Here is a 23,270-nt window from a genome sequence, read left to right as displayed (position 1 = left end):
GCCACAGGGGTAGTAGCAGTGAGTGAAGTGGGCAAGGCATACTTTGCCTGTGAAACTCACAGGCATATTTGTCACTGGCTCCAAGATACTTTCCTTTGTCCACTTTTCTTGCTGACCATGGCTTTTCCAATCTAGTCTGTTGTCTAACCTCTGATAGAGACTTTTGGTCTCTAATTACCTCACTTTATTCCTAACTGTACTGTTAGGAAAATAATGCAAGTGTGATGATAAATAGCAATTGATTCTTGCCTGGGAGTTGGAAGTACTATAGGGAGTGGTGAGGACTGTGGCAAACTGGAGAGCACAAACCCATCTAAAGGGGGCTTTTTGGCATTCAGAAATACAAGCTTGGGGCTTCCCTGGTGGTCCAGTGGTTGAGAATCCGCCTTGCCATGCAAGGACATGGGTTCGATTCCTGGTCAGGGAACTAAGATCCCACATGACACAGAGCAACTAAACCCATGTGCTGCAACAAACAATCCCACATAATGCAACTAAGACTGAAGGCAGACAAATAAATAAATATTAAAAGAAAAAGAAATACAAGGCCCTTGGGCCAGATCTCCCTTTTCCTTTTATCGGGAGAAATCAAAATTGTAGAATATTCTTATTTTTCAACATTGACCACTGATGGAGATTATTTTTAAACCACCGTGTGGGTCAAAAAAAAAAAAAAAATACACATCTGCTAGCAGGATTCACCTGCTTTGTGAACTTTGCAGTAGATTATCTCTAAAAGATCTGAAAGGAGATGGCAATGTCTGGGTTTCTGAGTATTTGCACTCAGATTTGGCTACCAGGGCAGAATGTAGCAGAGCAACACGAGTCAAACCACTTGAATTCAGACTCTGCTACTTGTAGACCTGAGACTTCTAGCCTGGGTCCTGTAGAGCTGAACACTTCCACTTTCTGAGCCTCAGCATCTTCATTTGTGAAATGGGAATGAACCCACATGACTGGCCCTCCCCCGACAGTGTTGTAAGGAATGAATGAGATGGTGGCTTCAAAATAGTGATCAGAGCCTGGCATGTGGAGTGTGCTCCAGAAGTGGGGGCCATTATTTCAACACTAGCTTCTACGTCCTTTATTGTCCACAAAGCTCCTGGACCTACCGAGACAGGGTTCATCTCGAGATCCTCTGGATTTATACCCACTCTGTACCACACAGAAGCACAAGCCCTGAAATCAAATGTTTATCCTGGTTCCCCACTGCCAACCCAAACTGTGGGCCAGTTCTGAAATCCCTCTGAGCCTCCATTTCCTCATTTGGAAGGATGCAGATAATACCCATCTCATGGTGGGATAGAAGCTGGGAGGATCAAATGAGATCATACATGGGCAGCATTTGGCACTGAGTCTGGCACATAAGAACACCCAACAGATGTTCACTGCTGCTGTTTATTATTATTGTTGTCAGCAGCAGCAGCAGCATCCCCACTCTGTGATGCAGCAGCAGCAGCATGGGATGATGGTATGCTGCTAAGTCGCTTCAGTCGTGTCCGACTCTGTGCGACCCCATAGACGGCAGCCCAACAGGCTCCCCCGTCCCTGGGATTCTCCAGGCAAGAACACTGGAGTGGGTTGCCATTTCCTTCTCCAGTGCATGAAAGTGAAAAGTGAAAGTGAAGTCGCTCAGTCGTGTCCGACTCTTAGCGACCCCATGGCCTGCAGCCTACCAGGCTCCTCCGTCCATGGGAGTTTCCAGGCAAGAGTACTGGAGTGGGGTGCCATTGATATGCAAAGCCCATGTATATATTTTTAGTGAATTACATTAGCACCTGAACTATTCTTGTCTAGTGGACAGACCCCAAAGGTCTGCATTTAGCCTGAGTTATACTTAGAAATGTGGAGAGTTTGTGGTCTCTTTCAGACCCTTGATGTCACTTAGGGCATAGCAGTTCCCTCAGACTCTTGAGTGCCTTTCCATGGTGAGAGATGGCTCCCTTCTCCCAGGCAGAGCTTCTGTTTCTGACTCCCCAGCCTTACAGATTGTGCTGCCCACTCCGCCAAGACTTAACCCTGAGACTGTGTATCAGGGAGGAGAGCAGAGTGGAAGAAAAGGACCAAGAAGCTCTTTGGGGGCAGGGGCCGTGTCTTATTTGTGCTGGGATCCCCAGGACCTCAGGCTTCCTAGGTAGCACTAATGGTAAAGAACCCACCTGCCAATGCAGGAGGCATAATGAGACCCGGGTTAAATCCCTGGGTCGAGAAGATCCCCTGGAGGAGGGCATGGCAATCCACTCTGGTATTCTTGCCTGGAGAATCACACGGACAGAGGAGCTCGGTGGGCTCTACTCCAGGGTGTCACAAAGAGTTGGACACTACTGAAACGACTTAGCATGTGCACATCCCGGGACCGGGTGCCTGACTCATGGTGGGTCTCCTGCAGTGTATGGGAGGAATGATGAAAAGAAAGAATTACAATGGCTAGGTGCATGGCATGTTTGCAGTAAACAAGGCTGTCATCTGGGCATGTTACTCAAACGGGCTCATTTAATTCTCATACCAGCCGCATTTTACAGATAAAGAAAATGTGGGGATTTCCCTGGCGGTCCAGTGGTTAAGAATCCACCCGCCAATGCAGAGGACATGGGTTCGATCCCTGCTCTGGGAAGATTCCACATGTTGCAGGGAAGCTAAGCCTGTGCACCAAAACTACTAGAGCCTGCGAGTCGCAACAAGAGAAGTCACTGCAACGAGAAGCCTGTGCACTGAAACCAGCAAGCATCCCTCATTCGCTGTTAACTAGAGAAAGCCCATGCACAACAATGAAGACCCAGTGCAGCCAAAAATAAATTAATTAATTTAAAAAAGAAAATGTGAGGTAAGAAAGCAGGGTAAGATGGAAGGTTCAAAATGGTGGCATAAGAAGATCCCACGCACTTCCTCCCATGGACACAACAAAACTACAATTGCATGTGAAATAATTCCCCCTGAAAAGGACCTGAAAGCTGGATGAACAAAGTCTCCACAGGAAAGGGTAAAAGGACAGCATCAAGGTGGGTAAGGGAGGCAGAGAGATGATCTCATTAAGGAAAAAACCATACCCCAACCATGACAGTCTGCAGATGGGAGGATTACACAGGTACTGTTACTTTCTCTGGGGATTAAGGAATTTGAGCATTAGGCACCCCAATTCTTGGATCCTGCACATGAGAGATGAGCCTCCAAAACATCTGGCTTTGAAAACCAATGAAGAATACACCCCAAACTACAGAACTGCAGAGAATGGAAAGCTAGCTTTTAAAGGGCTCACTCACAGAGTCATTCAACCTGAAAACCAGCACAAAAACGCTAAGTTAAAAAGTGCATGGACCACAGGTGAAGGGGACCCACGTACTAATCTCAAAGCATCTGCTGGAATGATTTTGGATGCTCCCTGGGAACTGAGAAACCGGAGGGAGCCATTTTTGCAATTTCAGGCTACTCTGCCGATCCCAGTGCCTGTGGGTGTCATTTTGGAATTCCCCCTCTAGTCTGAGCACCAGTAGGCACACCCCACTTAGAACCCTACCCACCCCCACACCTCACAGCTGACTAGGTGATAAACCCTGCCCACTAGAACCCAGCAGCCATCGGGCCAGCATTGCTGTCTTTCCAGGGGTTAGCCCTGCCCCCAGTGCATAGCAGTACCCATGACCCCGCCACAACAACAGCGTGCATGCAACCCACAAGGGGACACCCCTTGAGCACCTGGCTCTGGTTGCCAGGCAGAACTGCACTTCTGAGCCCTGCAGGGTATCTCTTACATAAGGCCACTCCTTCAAGACCAAGAGAGGTAGCTGATTTACCTAATATATAGAAACAAACACTGAGAATTAGTCAAAATTAGGAAACAGGAATATATTCCTATCGAAGAACAAGACAAAGCTACCAAAAAAGAACTAAACAAAACAAAGATAGTAATCTACCTGCTAAAAAGTTGAAAATAATGGTCAGACAATGCTCACAGAAATTGGAAGCAGAATGGACAAACCCAGTGAGAACTTCAACAAAGAGATAGAAAATGTAAGAAATGATCAAACAGAAATCATAGCTGAACTGTGAAATACACTCAGTTCAGTTCAGTCACTCAGTCGTGTCCGACTCTTTGCGACCCCATGAATTGCAGCACGCCAGGCCTCCCTGTCCATCACCAACTCCCGGAGTCCACCCAAACCCATGTCCATCGAGTCAGTGATGCCATCCAACCATCTCATCCTCTGTCGTCCCCTTCTCCTCCCGCCCCCAGTCCTACCCAGCATCAGGGTCTTTTCCAATGAGTCAACCCTTCGCATGAGGTGGCCAAAGTATTGGAGTTTCAGCTTCAACATCAGACCTTCCAATGAACACCCAGGATTGATCTCTTTTAGGATGGATTGATTGGATCTCCTTGCAGTCCAAGGGACTCTCAAGAGTCTTCTCCAACACCACAGCTCAAAAGCATCAATTCTTCGGCGCTCAGCTTTCTTCACCATCCAACTCTCACATCCATACATGACCACTGGAAAAACCATAGCCTTGACTATACGGACTTTTGTTGGCAAAGTAATGTCTCTGCTTTTAAATATGCTATCTAGGTTGGCCATAACCTTCCTTCCAAGGAGTAAGCATCTTTTAATTTCATGGCTGCAGTCACCATTAGCAGTGATTCTGGAGCCCAAAAAAATAAAGTCTGACACTGTTTCCACTGTTTCCCCATCTATTTGCCATGAAGTGATGGGACCAGATGCCATGATCTTAGTTTTCTGAACGCTGAGCTTTATTAAGCCAACTTTTTCACTCTCCTCTTTCACCTTCATCAAGAGGCTCTTTAGTTCTTCTTCACTTTCTGCCATAAGGGTGGTGTCATCCGCATATCTGAGGTTATTGATATTTCTCCCGGCAATCTTGATTCCAGCTTGTGTTTCTTCCAGCCCAGCGTTTCTCATGATGTACTCTGCATATAAGTTAAATAAGCAGGGTGACAATATACAGCCTTGACGTACTCCTTTTCCTATTTGGAACCAGTCTGTTGTTCCATGTCCAGTTCTAACTGTTGCTTCCTGACCTGCATACAGGTTTCTCAAGAGACAGGTCAGATGGTCTGGTATTCCCATCTCTTTCAGAATTTTCCACAGTTTATTGTGATCCACACAGTCAAAGGCTTTAGCATAGTCAATAAAGCAGAAATATATGAAATACACTAGAGGGGTTCAATAGCATATTGGATGAGGTAGAAGAACAAATCAGCAGGCTGGAAGACAAAGCAATAGAACTCACCCAGGGACAGAGCAGCATAAGAAAAAAAGAATGTTAAAAAAATAAAGATATTTTAAAGGAGCTTTGGAACATCAAGAAGAATAACATTCATATTATAGGCTCCCAGAGGAAGAGAAAGGGCATGAAAAATTATTTGAAGGAAAAGTGGCTGAAAACTTCCCCGGGGAAGGAAACAGACATCCAGATCCAGGAAGCCCAGAGAACTCTGAATAAGATGAGCCCAAACAGACCCATACTAGCCTGTGCACCGCAACTACTGAGCCTGCACTCTCTGCCCTCAAGCCACAGCTACTGAGCGCATGTTCCCTAGAGCCTATGCTTGGCAACAAGAGAAGCTGCTGCAATGAGAAGTCTGCACACTGCAACTAGAGAAAACCCTTGCACAGCAACATAAATAAATAGAATTTTAAAAAGGAAGAAAGAAATATGACATACCAAAATCTGTGAGATATAGCAAAAGTGGTTCCAGGAGGGAAGTTCATGGCAACACAGGTTTGCCTCAAGAAATAAGAAAAACCCCCAGTAAACAACCTAACGTTACACCTAAAGGAGAACAAATGAAGCCCAAAATTAGTAGATGAAGGAAATAAGAAAGATCAGAACAGAAACAAATGGAGTAGAGACTAAAATAAAATAGAAAGAAATTAGTGAAACTAAGAGCTGATTCTTTGAAAAGATAAATGAAGTTGGGAAACCTTTAGCTAGACTAACCAAGAAAAAAAAAAAGAGAAAGCGCTCAAATAAATAAAATCAGAAATGAAAGAGATGTTACAACTAATACCACAGAGATACAAAAGATCATAAGAGACTACTGTGAACAATTATACACATAAATTGGACAACCTGGAAGAAATGAACAAATTCCTAGAAACAAACAATCTTCTAAGACTGAATCATGAAGAGATAGAAGAGGTAAATAGACCAATTACTAGTAAAGAGATTGAAACAGTAATCAAAAATCTTCCAACAAACAAAATCCCAGGACCAGATAACATCACTGGTGAAGTCTATAAAACATTCAAAGAAGATTTAATATCTAGTCTTCTCAAACACTTTCAAAAATTGAAGAGGAGGGAAAACTTCCAAATATTTTATGAAGTCAGTATTATCCTGAAAGCAAAACTAGACAAGTACAACACAAAAGAAAGAAAGGAAGGAAGAAAGGAAGAAAATTACAGGCCAATATCACTGATGAATATACATGCAGAAATTCTCAACAAAATATTAGCAAACCTAATCTGACAGTACATTAAAAGGCTCACACACCATTACTAAGTGGGATTTTGTGGATCACAACAAACTGTGGAAAATTCTTAAAGAGATGGGAATACCAGACCACCTTACCTGCCTCCTGAGAAATCTGTGTGCAAGTCAAGAGGAAACAGTTAGAACTGGACATAGAACAACAGACTGGTTTCAAATAGGGAAAGGAGTATGTCAAGGTTGTATATTGTCACCCTGCTTATTTAACTTATATGCAGAGTATATCATGCAAAATGCCAGGCTGGATGAAACACAAGGTGGAATCAAGATTGCCAGGAGAAATATCAATAACCTCAGATATGTAGATGACACCACCCTTATGGCAGAAAGTGAAGAAGAACTAAAGAGCCTCTTGATGAAAGTGAAAGAGGAGAGTGAAAAAGTTGGCTTAAAACTCCAAATTCAGAAAATGAAGATCATGGCATCTGGTCCCATCACTTCATGGCAAATAGATGGGGAAACAATGGAAACAGTGACAGACTTTATTTTGGGGGGCTCCAAAATCACTGCAGATGGTGACTGCAGCCATGAAATTAAAAGACACTTGCTGCTTGGAAGAAAAGCTATAACCAACCTAGACAACATATTAAAAAGCAGAGACATTACTTTGCCAACAAAGGTCTGTCTAATCAAAGTTTTTCCAGTAGTCATGTATGGATGTGAGAGATAAAGATACAGAAAGCTGAGTGCTGAAGAATCGATGCTTTTGAACTGTGGTGTTGGAGAAGACTCTTGACAGTCCCTTGGACTCTCAAGGAGATCCAACCATTATCCTAAAGGAAATCAGTCCTGAGTATTGATTGGAAGGACTGATGGTGAAGCTGAAACTCCAATACTTTGGCCACTTGATTCGAAGAACTGATTCATTAGAAAAGACCCTGATTCTGGGCAAGATTGAAGGCAGGAGGAGAAGGGGGTGACAGACGATGAGACGGTTGGATGGCATCACCGACTCGATGGACATGAGTTTGAGTGAGCTCTGGGAGTTGGAGATGGACAGGGAAGCCTGGTGTGCCTCAGTTCATGAGGTTGCAAAAAGTAAGACACTACTGAGTGACTGAACTGAACTGAACTGAATTCCAGGGATGCAAAGATGATTCAGTGTCCACAAATCAATCAATGTGATACAACAGAATGAAGGATAAAAATCATATGATTATCTCAGTTGATGTAAAAAAAATTGCTTTTGACAAAATTCAGCATTTACTTATGATAAAAATTCTCAACAAGTTTGTTAGAGAGGGAACATACCTCAACATAATAAAGACCATATATGAAAAGCTCACAGCTAACATTATACTCAATGGTGAAAAGCTGAAAGCATTTTCTCTAAGAGATCAGGAACAAGACAAGGATGCACATTCTCACTGCTTTCATTCAACATTGGAAGTCCTAGCCATAGCAATTAGGCAAGAGAAAGAAAAAAATCATCCAAATCAGAACAGAAGAAATAAAAACTGTCACTATTTGCAGATGACATGATACTACATATTGAAATAGAAAACCCTAAAGACTCTATAAAAAAATTGCTATAACTAATGTTTTAAGGGGTTAATATCCAGAATATATAAAGGACTCATACAACTCAACAACAAAAGTAACAAAAAACAGATTTAAAAGTGGGAAGAGGGCATAAATAGACATTTTTCCAAAGAAGACATACAGATAACCAACAAGTACATGAAAAGACGTTCAGTATCACTAATTATCAGGGAACTGCAAATCAAAACCACAAGGAGATACCTCCTCATACCTGTTAGGATGGCTACTATCAACAAGACAAGAGATAACTAATGTTGGAGAGGATGTGGAGAAAAGGGAATTCTTGTACACTGTTGGTGAGAATGTAAATTGGTATAGCCGCTATGGCAAACAATATGGAGAGTCCTTAAAATATTAAGAATAGACTGCTATGTGACCCAGCTATGACACTTCTGGGTACTTGTCTGAAGAACATGAAAACACTAATTTGAAAAGCTATATGCACTCCCATGTTCATTGCAACATTATTTACAAGAGACAAGATATGGGAAAAAAAACCTAAGTGTCTGTTGATGAATGAATACGAAAGATACGATATGGTACATATATACATGGATATACATGGATAATACATGTACAATGTAATGTACATGAGTGGACCTTGAGGGTATTATGCTAAGTGAAATAAGTCAGACAGAGAAAGACAAATACTGATGACTTCACTCATATGTAGACTCTAATAAACAGAATAAAATAAAAACAAATTCACAGACATGGAAAGCAGACTAGTGGTTATCAGAGTGGAAGGTGATTGGAGTGTGAGTGAAATGGATGAAGGAGGTCAATTTTATGGTAACAGATGGGAGCTAGATTTATGGTGGTGATCACTTTTTAGTGTATACAGATATTGAACTACACCTGCAAATCATATGATTGTAAAAAGAAAAGAAAAAGTGAGATTTAAGTAATTTTCCCCAGGTCACACAACCAATAAGGGTTGGAGCAGGATTTAAGCCCAGACAGCCCTGCTGGGTTTTGCAGTGGCTTGGCGGTCAAGAACCTGCCTGCAATGCAGGAGACTCAGGAGACTCAGGTTCAATCCCTGGGTCAGGAAGATCCTCTGGAGGAGGGCCTGGCAACCCACTCCAGTATTCTTGGTGGAAAAATTCCACGGACAGAGGAGCCTGGCGGGCTACGGTCCATGAGGCACAGAGTCAGACATGACTGAAGCGACTGAACATCACACACAGCCCGGCTCCAACATCCATGCTTCATGCTACTGCCCTACAGGGCCCTGCTTGCCCTGCTGTCATCAGCCACCTGCACCCAGAAGGCTTAGGTGATTCCAAGCCTTCCTGGTAAACAGACCGAGAGAACTGCTGGGAGTTATGAGGTGATGGGCATTTTTCTAACTTGTCCACAATCAGAAGACTTTGTCTCATTTTAATTTCCTTCCAGGCATTTCACTGCGTGGCTCAACACACATTAAGAACTGAGCTCTTGAGATTTCATGCTTATTAAGCTGGTCATGCTAAAAAGGAGCGTTGCTTAGAAATGTTAAATTATTCATTACATAAAGCCAAATCCCCCAGCCATGCCCCCAGGAAAGGTGCGGGCCGAGCCCTCCAACAGTGCTTGCAGAGTGAATGACTGCCCAAGTTCCTCTCTGGGGCTGGAATCCTGCGGTCATCATAAGACAGAGCCTGGAAATCCTTTTGTCCAACAAAGTATCTCATTGTAACGACATCTGCATTTTGGAAATGTCTTTATCAGGGCTCAGTTAGCTACAGTGAATGAAATCTCATCAGTCCAGTTTGAACAGTAAGGGGGTGTTATTTGAGAAGCCTCTGGCCCTGCAAAGACAGGAAGCATCGCATGGGATTGAAAGGAGGAGCCAGAAAGCCAGCAGGCCCCAAGGATGCTTCTCCTCAACTCTCCAGGGCTGCTGGGCCCTCCTTCTGCTTCTCTGCAGGTCCATTTTCCCTCACTGTTCCTCCTGAGATCAGTTTTCTCAGCTCTGTGCAAAATAGCAGGAAGTGGCCTTGCAGTCTCTCTCTCTGACATGAGTGAAGTGAAGTGAAATTTGCTCAGTCATGTCCAATTTGCAACCCTATGGACTATAGAGTCCATGGAATTCTCCAGGCCAGAATACAGGAGTGGGTAGCCTTTCCTTTCTCCAGGGGATCTTCCCAACCCAGGGATCGAACCCAGGTCTCCCGCATTGCAGGTGGCTTCTTTACCAGCTGAGCCACAAGGGAAACCTCAATTCCAAAGACTCACAGCAGAAGCTGATTGGTTGGCTTGGGTCAGGTGCCCACCTCTTGTCCTATCAGCTATGGCTATTCACCTAGAATAAACGTGGCTCTGTTGCATCTCACTATGTGCTTTTTCACTTCCCATTTTAGTAGCAATTAGTGCCTACCTCAGGGTTTCCCTAGTGGCTGAGATGGTAAAGAATCCACGTGCAATGTGGGAGACCTGGGTTCGATCCCTGGGTTGGGAAGATCCCCTGGAGAAGGGAAAGGCTACCCACTCCAATATTCTTGCCTGGAAAATCCCTTGGACAAAGGACACTGGAGGGCTGTGCTGCCTGCAGTCGCAAAGAGTCGGACATGACTGAGCAACTAACACTTTCATGGTGGTGCCAGTGGTTTTTATAAAGTGAAGTTCAGCATTTTGCCGTTCATATTAATCTCCACCAAGTGGTTTTGAGCCTTCAGTCCCGTCATCTCATATTGGTCCCTCCCAAACCGTGTTGACTGCAGATGAAAGCAGTAGCTTTCTGTTGTCCATTCAGATCTGTGGGGAGGAATGTTGATGGACAGGACAAAGCACTGATCCCAGCAGTTGCCTGACTCCCAAGGACTAACGAGTCGCCTGTCCTACTGCAAACAGAGGGAAACTTGGCCCCAGCCTGCTGTCACATCTGAGAGGTGCAGGGCGAAGCCTACACCTCTCCGCTTTTAAAACCCAGAGCATACCTCTCTAGGGGAGAGTGGGTCAGAAAGCAGACACAGGATGAAAGCCAAGTCCTGCCTTTCTCGCACACCCCAGCAGAGAAAGGCACGCTGAGTCCCTGACGCACATGACTTTTGGTGCTTTCTCCTTCGGTGCCCTTGAAGACCAGCCCGGCCCATTCATTTCAGTCAGTGGAAATCAAATCACAATAAACTGAGGTGGTGGCGATCCATATGGGAAGTTCCTTGTGCCAGATGTTAAGCCTCACGCCTGGAGGCAAGGATGGGAGGGACTCCTAGGGTCTTGTTAATGACAGATGAGAAGTGGAGGGTGGTGAGGAGGTGCAGGAGGACTGACAGGTGGAGGGGGAAGTCCCTCGGCCTCCAGCCCTGAGCACAGGGGGCGGGGGGGACGTGATAGTGGTGCCAATCCCCCATCCCTTTACTGACATACACTTAGGAGCACATCCAGGCACCGGTTCTGTGCCAGGCCCTGGGATGCAGCAGGGGAGAGGGCAGAGAAGGCCTCTTCCAGAAGGAGGGTGTCAAGAAGAGTTGGTGTAGTGGGCCTCTGGGGCAAGAGCATTCCTGGCAGAGGGCATCATGCGGGCAAAGGCTCTGAGGCCAGGAGAGACTTGTGTGTGTGGAATGGAAGGCTGGCACGGCTGGAGTGGGATGCTCATGGAGAGAAGGGTGGGAGGTGAGGCTGGAGAAGTCAGCTGAGGTGGGGGGCAGTCACACTCAAGGCCCTGGGGGCACAGTGAGGAGTTAGATTTTCTTTATTCTCAGTATCATAGTGAGAAGCATTAGTCGCCCACTCATGTCCAACTCTTTGAGACTCCATGGACTGTAGCCTGCCAGGTTCCTCTGTCCATGGAATTCTCCAGGCAAGAATAGTCAAGTGGGTTGCCTTTTCCTTCTCCAGGGAATCTTCCAGACCCAGGGATTGAACCCAGGTCTCCCACTTTGCAGGCAGATTCTTTACCATCTGAATCACCAGTATAGTAGAGATAATGCCAGTTAGAGGGTTTGATCAACTCCACTTTAGATATCTGGAGTTGGAAGTGACAGAATGGACATGTCTGAATGTTCCAAGGGATCATGGGAATGGGAACTTGGTACCCCAGGGAGAGGGGCCAGAACTTGGCTTATGACAGTGAGCGGGGCCTGCACGGGAGCCAGAAGCTGGATGAAGGGAGTGTTGGGGGAGGACGGGATGGGGCTGAGGGTTTCTGGTGCAGCCGGAGTTCGAGTACCGGGAGGAGTGGAGGGCACTGTGACACAGAGAGAGGCGCTCTCGGCAGGGGAGAGTGGAGAACCAGGAAGAGATGTCTCCTGAGCTGGTGGAGGGGGGACCCACCTTGCCTGGGATGTCAAGGAGGGACAGAGGATGGAGAAAGATTGTGTGCTTGAAGTCTTTTGTACTTGGATAAAGTTGCTTCAGTGGAGGGGTGGTGGGAATTATAAGACTCTTATGGATGCAAGGGACAGAAAACCACCAGGGGTTTGACTTCAGGCATGGCTGGATCCAGGGGATCATATAATTGTCATCAGGACTCTCCAGCTCTCAGTTCACATCCGCCCACTTCATTCTCAGCCATGCTCTCCCATCCCCACAATGTAGCCAATGGCCACTGACCACTCCATCTCACCATCCTACCAGCTCAGGGTGCACACGTGCTAAGTCGCTTCATTCACGTCCGACTCTTTGCGACCCCCCTGACTATAGTCCACCAGGCTCCTCTGTCCATGGGATTCTCCGAGCAAGAATACTGGAGTGGGTCGCCATGCACTCCTCCAGGGGACCTTCCCGACCCAGGAATGGAACCTGGGTCTCTTACGTCTCCTGCATCGGCAGGCCCATTCTTTACCACTAGTACCTCCTAGGAAGCAACACCAATTTAAGGAGAGCCTTCTCCTTCCCCATAGTTCGTTTCATGAACCCAGCTTGGAAAGATGCTGTCAGCATTTACCTAAGCTGCATGGCCTAAAAGTAAGGGGTACCCAAAGAAAAATCGGGATTTTCGTTCTAACGAGAAGGAAAAGTGAAGCTTGGGCTGGCAAAAAGCGACAGCTCTGCGCAGAGGAGCTGGGTTATAGGGGGTAAAGAGAGGGTGGTGGTCATGAGGATGCAGTGTCTGCAGTGAAAGGAAGGAGAAAATAGGACGGCAGTTGGAGGTAGCCACAAGATCAGGTCAGCTTCCTTTTTCTTTCAGGTGGGAGAGATTTATGCATGTCTGCAGGCAGAGAGAGGGGAGATGCCTGTGGGGAAGGAGTGATTGAAGATTCCGGAGAGAGGAGATAATTGATGGAGTCAGGCCCCGTAGGAGACAGGCAGAAAATGGAGTACAGGGCACAGGATGAGATGAAAGGAGAGAAAACAGAATGCCGGTGTCGTCAGCTGCTGTTTTTCCAGAATGACACCCTTAGATGTCAGTTAGCCGTGGCTTGGCTGGGGGGACCGGCCACTGCTGGATGCACAACCCCAGGCTTTAATATCCTACAAGGAGGAGGGCAGGGCCTTCGGAGCCACCCCTGAGGGCCAGGCCCCTCTTCTCCACATGCTCCAGACATAAATTCAGCTCTTGGAATCAATTTCATCACAAGTAGAAGTAAATTCCCCACCTTGTAGTATACCTAAGTCATCTGGCTTTTTTAATAGAATTTTGTCTTTGATTATAAAAATAATACACATAGGGAACTTAGAAGATAAGATGTCAAAGAAGAAAGTTCAAATCTTTCCTACTCCCCACCCAGAAATGATATGAACACGTTGGGACATGCTGCCCACACAAGAGGCCACATCTGAAATGGCATCTCTGGCTCCCCCCCCGACCCCCCACGTAACATTCTTTCACAAACCTTCTACCTGCCATTCGGCAGTCTTTGAAAAACCCCGTTAGAGTCACATGGCTGTGGCAGCCTGCAGAGCAGACCCTGGGGTTGCTAACTCAGACGCTGCAGGCAGCCGCATCACTTTGGGTCGGGTGAGTTTCTGAAGTGGAGATGACTTCCGGCAAAGGTCCTCCGACAACCAAGGAGTGTTCCCTTGATTTGCATGGTCGTCGCATTTTTAGAAAATACAAAGTATATCGAAAAATACTTGTCTCTTTGTAAAACAACAAGATTCCAGACTCGGGTGGCCACAAACAGGTTTTTGGGGTTTTTTTTGCCAGCCTGAATGGTGCCTGAGACAGGAGACCAGACTCTGTGCCTGGACCATTCCTGGTCACATCCCTGGCCCCGCCCTTCAAGTATCAACAGGGCCAGTGGGCACTGAGACAGCCAAGAGCATCACACCACCCACTGGTGAAGAATCGGGGGAAGAGATAGGGAATTTGGGGTCAATAGGTACACACTGCTATATTTAAAATGGATCACCAACAAGGACCTACTGTATAGAACGATGAACTCTCCTCAATGTTATGTGGATGGGAGGGGAGTTTGGGGGAGAATGGATATGTGTATATGTATGACTGAGTCCCTTTGGGGTTCATTTGGAACTATCACAACAGTGTTAATCGGCTGTGTTGTTGTTTAATTGCTAAGTTGTGTCCAGCTCTTTGTGACCCCATGGACAGTAGCTTACCAGGTTCCTCTGTCCATGGGATTTTCCAGGCAAGCATCCTGGAGTGGTTTGCCATTTCCTTCTCCAAGGGATCTTCCCGACCCAGGGACCAAACTTGTGTCTCCTGCATTGCAGGTGGATTCTTTACCACTGGGCCTATATTAATTGACTATGCATCCATGCTAAGTTAATTCAGTCATGTCCGACTCTTATGGACTGTACAGGCTCCTCTGTCCATGGGGATTCTCTAGGCAAGAATGCTAGAGTGGGTTGCCATGCCCTCCTGCAGAGGATCTTCCTGACCCAGAGATCGAACCCTCATCTCTTACGTCTCCTGCAAGGATGAGCGGGTTCTTTACCACTAGTGCCACCTGGAAATTGGCTATACTCCAATAAAAAAATAGAAAGGTTTTTAAAAAAACACTCACGGTTTCTAGAATATCCCCCTGAGGGTGACCCCCACCTAGCTGAGAGCCACCGGATGAGACACTGTTTAAGGATCCCCACTGCCTTATGCACCACTAATGGAGTTTCACCCCTCCTGTGTCCTTCCTTCCAGAAGACGCCTGGTCCACCCGGACGCCACTACGACCCCGGTGGCACAGCGAGCAGGAACACACCTCGCAGGAATCGTGGGACTCCCTCACGGCCTTTGACCGCTCCCACCGGGGACGCATCTCCAGCATGGAATTCCAGGGCGACATCCTGGACGAGTTCCTACAGCAGCAGAAAAGCAGCCGGCAGAGTGACCAGCCGCCCCCTTGGAAGGAGGAGAAGGCGGAGCCCATGAAAGGGCAGGACCATGGCTCCCCGGAGACAGACGACGGGGGTGACTTCAAAATCCCCGTCCTGCCCTATGGACAGCACCTGGTCATCGACATCAAGTCCACGTGGGGGGACAGGCACTACGTTGGCCTCAACGGGATAGAAATATTCAGTTCCAAGGGAGAGCCGGTGAGAATCGAGAACATTCAAGCCGACCCCCCGGACATCAATATCTTACCAGCCTACGGGAGAGACCCCCGCGTGGTCAGTAACCTCATCGATGGGGTGAACAGGACCCAGGACGACATGCACGTCTGGCTGGCCCCCTTCACGCCGGGCAAGTCCCACTCCATCTCCATGGACTTCGCACAGCCTTGCCAGGTCGCCCTGATCAGGATATGGAATTACAATAAATCACGGATCCATTCCTTCCGGGGCGTGAAGGACATCACGATACTGTTAGACGCGCAGTACATCTTTAAGGGAGAAATCGCCAAGGCCTCTGGAACCCTGGCGGGAGGTACGGTATGGCTGTAAGAATGTTCTCAAAGCCCCTACCCTCTACTCGCTGAGGGTCTGAGGAGAAACTAAACTTAGTGGCTAGCCAGTGACAGATAGATCCCTCTGCTTTCCTAGACCTGGCCCTCTCCTTGCCTTTTGCAGCTGGGTGTGCAAGAGCTGGCCTTACTGAGATGCCTCCTCTGGGTACCAGCCTTGCTCAGCTTCCTAGGGCCTGAGTCTGATGAGGGGAATCCTTCCTTAGGTGATTGATGGAGAGAGTGTTCTCAGGAGAACCTGTAGGGCAGGGAGGGGTGTACGATGTGGAAGTGTCAGGGGAGAAGCTAGGAAGGAAGCTTTTTCAGGGGAAGCCCAGCCTCAGCCTGATCCCAAGGGGCGCTCGGGAGTGTACATTTCAGGATCTGTCCTGCCTTATGGCAAAGTAGCAGGGCTTTGGAACCCCCAGGCTCCCCTGGTTGGGGGACGTAGCTTCCACACCCTTCCAGGCAAAGCCCCCTACAAGGACCAGCAAAGTATCCGTGTAGGGCACCAGCAGGATCAGCTTCAGTGCCTCACTGGTGCCTTATTTCATGACAGATCACAGTGATCCTCATTAGATTGTCTGTGCTAAGGCGCTCAGCTGTGTCCGACTCTTTAGGACCCCCTGGACCATAGCCCGCCAGGCTTCTCTGTCCATGGGATTCTCCAGGCAAGAATACTCGAGTGGGTTGCCATGCCCTTCTCCAGGGAATCTTCCCAACCCAGGGATGGAACCCGGGTCTCCCGCATAGCAGGCAGATTCTTTACTGTCTGAGCCCCCAGGGAAGCCGCCCTCTTTAGATTAGGTGCCTTCATTAGATCTATGTGGTTCTTGGAATCCGTGAATTCCATTTGCAAAGATGTAAGGAATAAGGCTCAGTTATTCAAATCAAGACCTGTTAGTGGGTTGGGATTTTCCTAGCCCGAAGATTGATGGGTTTAGGTTCCCGATCTGCTCATCGTTGCGATGTGGGATGAGCTGACTCTTCTATCTTCCCGGTCCCCCGGTCAGCTCCAGAGCACTTTGGCGACACGATCTTGTTCACGACCGACGATGATATTCTCGAGGCCATCTTCTGCTCCGATGAGACATTTGACCTGGACGTGGAGAGCCTGTGCAGCGTGCAGAGTGAGGAGGCGCTGAGGAGGCCCAGCACTGCCGACGGCCAGGGGGAAGAGAGGCCGTACACCCAGGCCGGCTCGTGGGCTGACGACCGGGTAGGACTGGTGGCGAGGGGAGCAGCGTGGGGGGTGAAGGGACGGCACCCCAGATAGATTTCTGCTCCTGACTCAGGGTAGAGCAGGAGGAATGAAGATGGATGTCCCGTAAGCTGCTGGCGCCCCTGTTTTGACATTTCCCATTTTCCTGCTTCATTTTTTGTGCTGTGTGTCGTATTTCATTCTCTAATTATTATTATTTTTTTAAACCAAAGTGAAGAAAGTATTCAAATTTTAATCAAAGCTGGGGAAATCAGTTCTGTGTCATCTCTGTAATTTAGAGGTTGGCAGTCTTGGGGGAGTTTTTGCTTTGGGTTGCGTTTTGATCACTCACTGTTGTTTTTGATGGAAGGGCTGCAAATGCTTTTAATAGGCGGACTTGAGAATTAAAATAATGATGATCCTGGCAGTCGCTTCTTGGGAACATATCGTGATCAGTCGTGGACATTGGCTTGGTGTTCAACCCTCCTCACAGCCCTTGGAGTAGAGATGATTAATAATATCCTATTGAGAAAACCAAGGCTCAGACAGGCTAAGGGACCTATCCAAGGACACACCGCGGGGGAGTAACAAGGCTAGAACTTGAATGCAAGACTCTACCAAGTCTGTGCTTTTCTTTTTTCAAATATTTATTTATTTTGTTTATTTGGCCACACTGGGTCTTAGTTGCTGCATGCGGGATCTAGTTCCCCAACCAGGGATCGAACCCGGGCCCCCTGCATTGGGAGTGCGGAGTCCTAGACACTAGGCCACCAGAGAAGTCCCAAGTCTGTGCTTTTAATGGACTAATTATCGAAAATGAAAGATGACCTTCAGGACAAGGGTCAGCCCAAGTCAAAGACCAGTGGTCAGGGTGAAGAGATGCCAGGGTCTCCGGGGATGATCTCAAGGCCATAGGAGAAAGAGGACATAGTTAAAGAGGGTGGGGAGAAGAGTGGAAACAACCAACCAGGAACCAAGGACAAAAGGTTTCAGCTACAGGAAGGTCACGACCAAGACGGAGCAGTGATACGGCTTGTGGATCCCACAGTGTTCACAGGTGGCAACCTGCAGAGGCCCACAGAGCACCACGTAAGATGGGGAAAGACTCCTGTCCTCCCCTCACCAGACAAGCTAGCCCATTGCCAGTGATTGTCCTGATTCTTTCAAAGAAAGCCAGAAATCTGGATTATTATGTAAAGCCTCCCCAGTAAAAAAAAATGTTGGCCACCAATTCATAGTATTTTCAAACCTTCTGCGGGCCGCAGAACATGTCTGCGGTCTGGCTTCGCTGCCTGGGCCTCCAGCTGAGAGATGGCCTCGAAGCCTTTCACTCACCCACCATTTTCCACATGGTGAAGTCCGGAATCACTCTCTCTGCCTAGGCAATAAGGACAGCAAGCTCTGGGAGGCCACGTCAGGGTCACACCTCTAGCAGGGGCTCGGCTAGGTGTCCAGGTCTGTCCATCCACCAGGGGGCGTCCTAGAAGGCTCAGGGAGGTCAGGGGGCTGGGGAACGCAAGAGAAGGAACGTGGGCTTTAGGGCGGCAGTGTTCCTGGTGGCCCGAGGCTGCTCAACGTTAGAGGACAACCTCTGGCAGACAGCCTTCCTCCTGTTCCTCCCCAGAGCCAGGCAGGGGCCTGAGGGGGCTGGACTGAGGGGTCATTAGGGTGTCATCAGGTACCCAAACACTATCCCCACTAAAACTCTTAAGATCCGAACAAGTGGCTTCACCTCTCTTTGCATCTCAGCTTTCCTGTCTGGGTCAGGAAGATCTCCTGGAGAAGGGAATGGCTACCCACTCCAGTATTCTTGCCTGGAGAATCCCATGGACAGAGGAACCTGGTGGCCTACAGTCCATGGGGTTGCAAAGAGTCAGAAATGACTGAGCAACTAACACTTTCCCATCTGTGAAGGACAGGCACTTCTACCCTGATTTACAGTGCAGAGATCTAATGAGAAAAGTTTACAGTTACACAGAGATCAAGCAGCAGGGTGTGGTGGCCCATTCTGTCTATAGACCAGGGATTCTTTATCTGCCTGCCCATGGGAATCATGGGAAGGTTTAAAAAATGCAGATACAGGGGGACTTCCCTGGTGGCCCTGTGGTTAAGACTCCATGCTGCCAATGCAGGAGGCAAGAGTTTGATCCCTAGTTGGGGAACTAGGGTCCCGCATGCCATGCGGAGCGGCCAAAAGATTTTTTTTTTAATGCAGATGCACAGGCCCCAGAGTTGAGAACCATTCTCTACGTTTGAATTCTTTCTCCTTCTTCCCTCCGTCCCTCCCTCCCGATCTCTCTCTCTCTCCCTCCTTCCTCCAGCCCGCTGGATAAACTAGATAGAGTCCTTCCTTGGTCCAGAAAATCTGATCACCTGAGCTGATTAGTGTCCAACACCTCCCCTAAGAGTAAGAGGTTCCGGCAAAGATATCAGATGCAAGAGGGTTTCTGGGCCCACCCGTATTACCAGTTACGGGGCTCCCACCAAGGCAGAAAACAAAACACCGGAAAAGACACTGGGACTTACCTGGGGCACGAGGTGGGCAGCAGTAGCTGGAAGAATGGCCAGCCAGCTGCGTGGGTATCACTAGAATCACCCCTTCCCTCTGCTTCTCCCCCACCCTGTGTGCAGGGCCTGGAGCCAGAGCTGCCCCCCAGTCCCCCTGTCCCTGACGTCACCACACCAGAGCCAGGCGTCTACCATGGCATCTGTGAGTACCCTCCCCTGGGGCAGTGTCGCAGGAAGGAGGACCTTCGGGGGTCGCGGGTGGGGAGGGAGTCATGGCTGCTTGGGACAGGGTTTCCCGGGACAGTGGAGGAGATTGTACCATGCTCAGAGACACCAGGCCCTGGGACAAGTCAGGGCTGAAACCAGCTGGCACTGGGCTCGTTGGCCCTGGCAGGGCTGCAGCCCTTCAGAGTAGCGGTCCTCCTGGCAGTGTGCCCTCCCAGAGGGCCACACACAGACGTCTGATGTCTTAGCTGCAGCCCTGACCCCGGAGGCTGCAGTGGGAGCCCCAGAGTTATAGAACAAGAAGATGTAAGAGCCGGAGAGACCTGGGCATCTGTCGGTCCAGGGTTCAAGTTGCCCCTTCAGACTGGGCTGCAGAGCACATGCTGGAGCAGAGGAAGCCTGCATCCTTCCAGCTCCAGGTGGGACGGGGCATCAGGAGTACCGGCCCAGGTGCCCACTCTTCTAAAAAGTCAAAAATCTGGATTTTTACGTGAAATCTCCAGATTTTTAAATGTTGGTGACTAATTTTACAATATTGTAAAAATACTCTATGAGCCAAACATAACACACATGTGTTTGCCCAGCCGGCTGCTGGTTGGTGGTCTCCGGGCAGATCCCGAATGGGTTTCACTGTGTCTGTTCTCTGCCCTCTGCCCATGTGCCCCCCGGGCCAGGTCCTCTCTGACTCGGCACACGTCCCCCACCTCTGCCTGAGTCCTAGGGGACCCTCAGACCCTGGTCACACTGGCTGTGGTCTCTGCCTCCCGTTCCCTGTTCACAAGGCCCTGCCAGCTTGCTTACTGCCACCTCCCCTCCTGCTCTTTCTTGCCCTCTGTGCCCGCCATGCACCTCCAGTTATCTTCTGAGAGGAAGAGATGCGCCATGGCATCGTCACACCCACCTCCCCACCTCCCCACCATCATCTCCAGAACGGAGCCTTAAGGTGTCAGAGTTTAGCCGCCTCTTTGCTCTGCTCCTCCCCATCCCCATCTCCTGAGCCCCCGCCTCCCCAAGCTTCTGTGCAGGCCATGCCCGCCTGGTGTGCCCTTGCTCTCCGTCTCTGCCCTTTAAAAGGACGTCGACTGTCACTGTCTGGGTTCCCAAGAAGCAGCCTCTGAGATGGAGTTTACTGGGGCGTGCTCTTGGGGGAGGGCAGGAAGCAGGGCTGGGCACAGAGAACTGGGCTGCTCGGGGCAGTCACACCAAGGCCTCTGCCAGCCCCGCAGGGAGCTCAAAGGCCCCTTGAAGTTGTCTTGAGTAAGGGGGCTGGGCCTTTACAAGCCTGTGTTAATAGGTCACCTGCTACGGGCTGGGGAGGGGTAACGCCAAGTGTAGTCACAGTGTGGGGACTGGGTCAGGAGTGTGAGCCATCAACACTCTCAGCCCCTGGAGGGATGAGCGTCACCCCTGGGGGTGGGAGGTGGGATCTGGGGGGAGTCCTACAGTGCCCTCCACACCCCCTTCTTAAGGCCTTGCTATGATCCCCTCCCATCCCCGTGTTGCCCAGTGAGAATTCAGCTCCCCTCCCTCATTCCACAAGCACAAATCACCTCTGAGAAAAGAGGAAGAATCCTCAGCCCCGTACTTCCCAGAACTCTCTCTCAATTACTTTGGGACTTAGGGACAACCAAGCAATTTGAAAGCCAATCCAATGTAGGCCAGGACCCGGTTTGAGGCTTGATTTCGTCCCCCATCCAGGCCCTGTGCTGAAGCTTTCCCTGCCTTATCTCACTCTCGGCTCTTATTCTCCCCATTTTCCAGATGAGGTTAGGAAACTGAGGCTCCAAGAGATGGAGAAAGCCACCCGGGGTCACACAGCTAGTATGAGGTCAAGGACTGGACCGAGTCTGTCTGAATTCACAATCCAGGTCCTCACCACTCAATACACTCCAGAGAGATCTTTGGGAAGAGTCAGCATCTCACAAAATTGGGAGACAGCAGTCGTTTCTGGTTTAGTCTGGACTCCCCTAGGTTGGTCAGAATTCGGGGTGGGGAGCTGGGGATAAGGGAAATTGAATTCAAACTGAGTTAAACAAAAAAGGAAATTTCTTAGCTTATGTAGCTAAAAGGGCTTCCCGGAGGCTCAGTGATAAAGAATTTGCCTGGAGTACAGGAGGCGCAGGAGACGATCTGTGGGTCAGGAAGATCCACTGGAGAAGGAAATGACAACCCACTCTAGTATTCTTGCCTGAAGAATCGCATGGACAGAGGAGCCTGGCAGGCTACAGTCCATGGGGTCGCAAAGAATCGGACATAACTGAGCACACACGTGTGCATGTAACTAAAAAGGTCAGGGGTTGCTAGTTTCCCACACTGCTGGATCCAGGTATGCAAATGATGTCATCAAGTCTTGGTGTTTCCCTCCGTCTTTCTGCCCCATTTCTCGGTCTCTTATCTGTCTCCCTTTCAGACTCTGTCCACATGGGAGCTCCCTGAAGCTCTACCCTGTAATCCCTGTAAAAGAAATTTTGTTTCCCAGTAAGTCCAACAGTCTTTCTGGAATGTCCGCTCACCTGGCTCACATGCCCATGCTTAACTAATCACTGTGGCTCACCTTGGTGGGAAGGGAATGAATGGGATGGAAAACATGGATTGGCCTGGCCTGGGTCAGAGGCCCATCTTTAGAGCCTGATGGTGCTTCAGAGGAGGCTAGAGCGCCGTAACCAGAAGAAGGAGGAAGGAAGGAAGGCCGGAAGCATCCAGTGTCCCCTCCGTCCGATGATTTCCCCCAAAGATGCTGTCTGCAAATGTTTTTCCTGTTGAACTGGCTTCTGACCTTTCTCAGAAATGTTATTTCAATGCCCTGGGGAGTTTTGCCCTGGAGTAGAGCTCCCAGACCATTTTGCTGCAAGAAAAGTGTAATTTCTCTGTGTCTCTACCCAGCAGGATGGCAGAAGAACCTGCTAACCAAGGACCCTCTGCCCACTTTGAGACATGTGATTTCCAAAGATGCCCTCTCTGAACCTTTACCTTTTTCCTCCCTGTATCCCAAATCCTAAATGTGCTCTCCCAGCCTGTGTAAATGAAGAACGCTTTGATAAAGTGACCCAGGGAGGTTGCGTTGGGGTTGGTAAATACGGCCAATCCTATTAATGTTTTGAAAGGAGATATATGACTTGCTAATTTGCAGATGACACTAATTTTAGAAGTTTTGCAAATATCAGCAGTGATGAATAGGAAAGGAGCGGAGAGAGTTGAAACATGGGAGAGAAATAACAAAATTAATTTCCATTTATATAAATACTAATTGATACACCAGAGGAAAATGAATATGGAACATGGATATTAGCTCAAAGAGGAGAGTAATCACTTTCACAGCAACCCTAGATTAGATAGTATCTCAGCGCATCTCAGAGCCGACTCATCGGAAAATACCCTGATTCAGGAGGAGAAGGGGGCGGCTGAGGATGAGATGGTTAGAGAGCATCACCAACTCAATGGGCATGAATCTGAGCAAACTCTGGGAAATAGTGAAGGACAGGGGAGCCCGGTGTGCTGCAGTCCATGGAGTCGCAGAGTCGGGC

The 23,270-nt window shown here is 48.5% G+C and overlaps 1 protein-coding gene across 8 annotated transcripts in view; it reads left to right on the top strand.

The window, feature by feature from the left end:
• KATNIP (katanin interacting protein) overlaps window positions 1–23,270 on the top strand; it is a 231,238-nt gene that overhangs the window by 182,626 nt on the left and 25,342 nt on the right. For all 8 annotated transcript variants that reach the window (XM_081553378.1, XM_081553377.1, XM_081553381.1 and 5 more), the window contains 3 exons: window positions 15,071–15,796; window positions 16,826–17,031; window positions 19,645–19,723. In XM_081553378.1, the coding sequence (XP_081409504.1) occupies window positions 15,071–15,796; window positions 16,826–17,031; window positions 19,645–19,723 (1,011 nt within the window). The remainder of the gene's footprint in view (window positions 1–15,070; window positions 15,797–16,825; window positions 17,032–19,644; window positions 19,724–23,270) is intronic.

This window comes from Giraffa tippelskirchi, chromosome 13 (assembly GCF_054371585.1).
Source record: "Giraffa tippelskirchi isolate mGirTip1 chromosome 13, T2T-mGirTip1v1.2.pri, whole genome shotgun sequence".
NCBI classification, from domain to species: Eukaryota; Metazoa; Chordata; class Mammalia; order Artiodactyla; family Giraffidae; genus Giraffa; species Giraffa tippelskirchi.
Note: the sequence above shows the minus strand (reverse complement) of the source record. Positions and strands in the feature narration are given on the sequence as shown.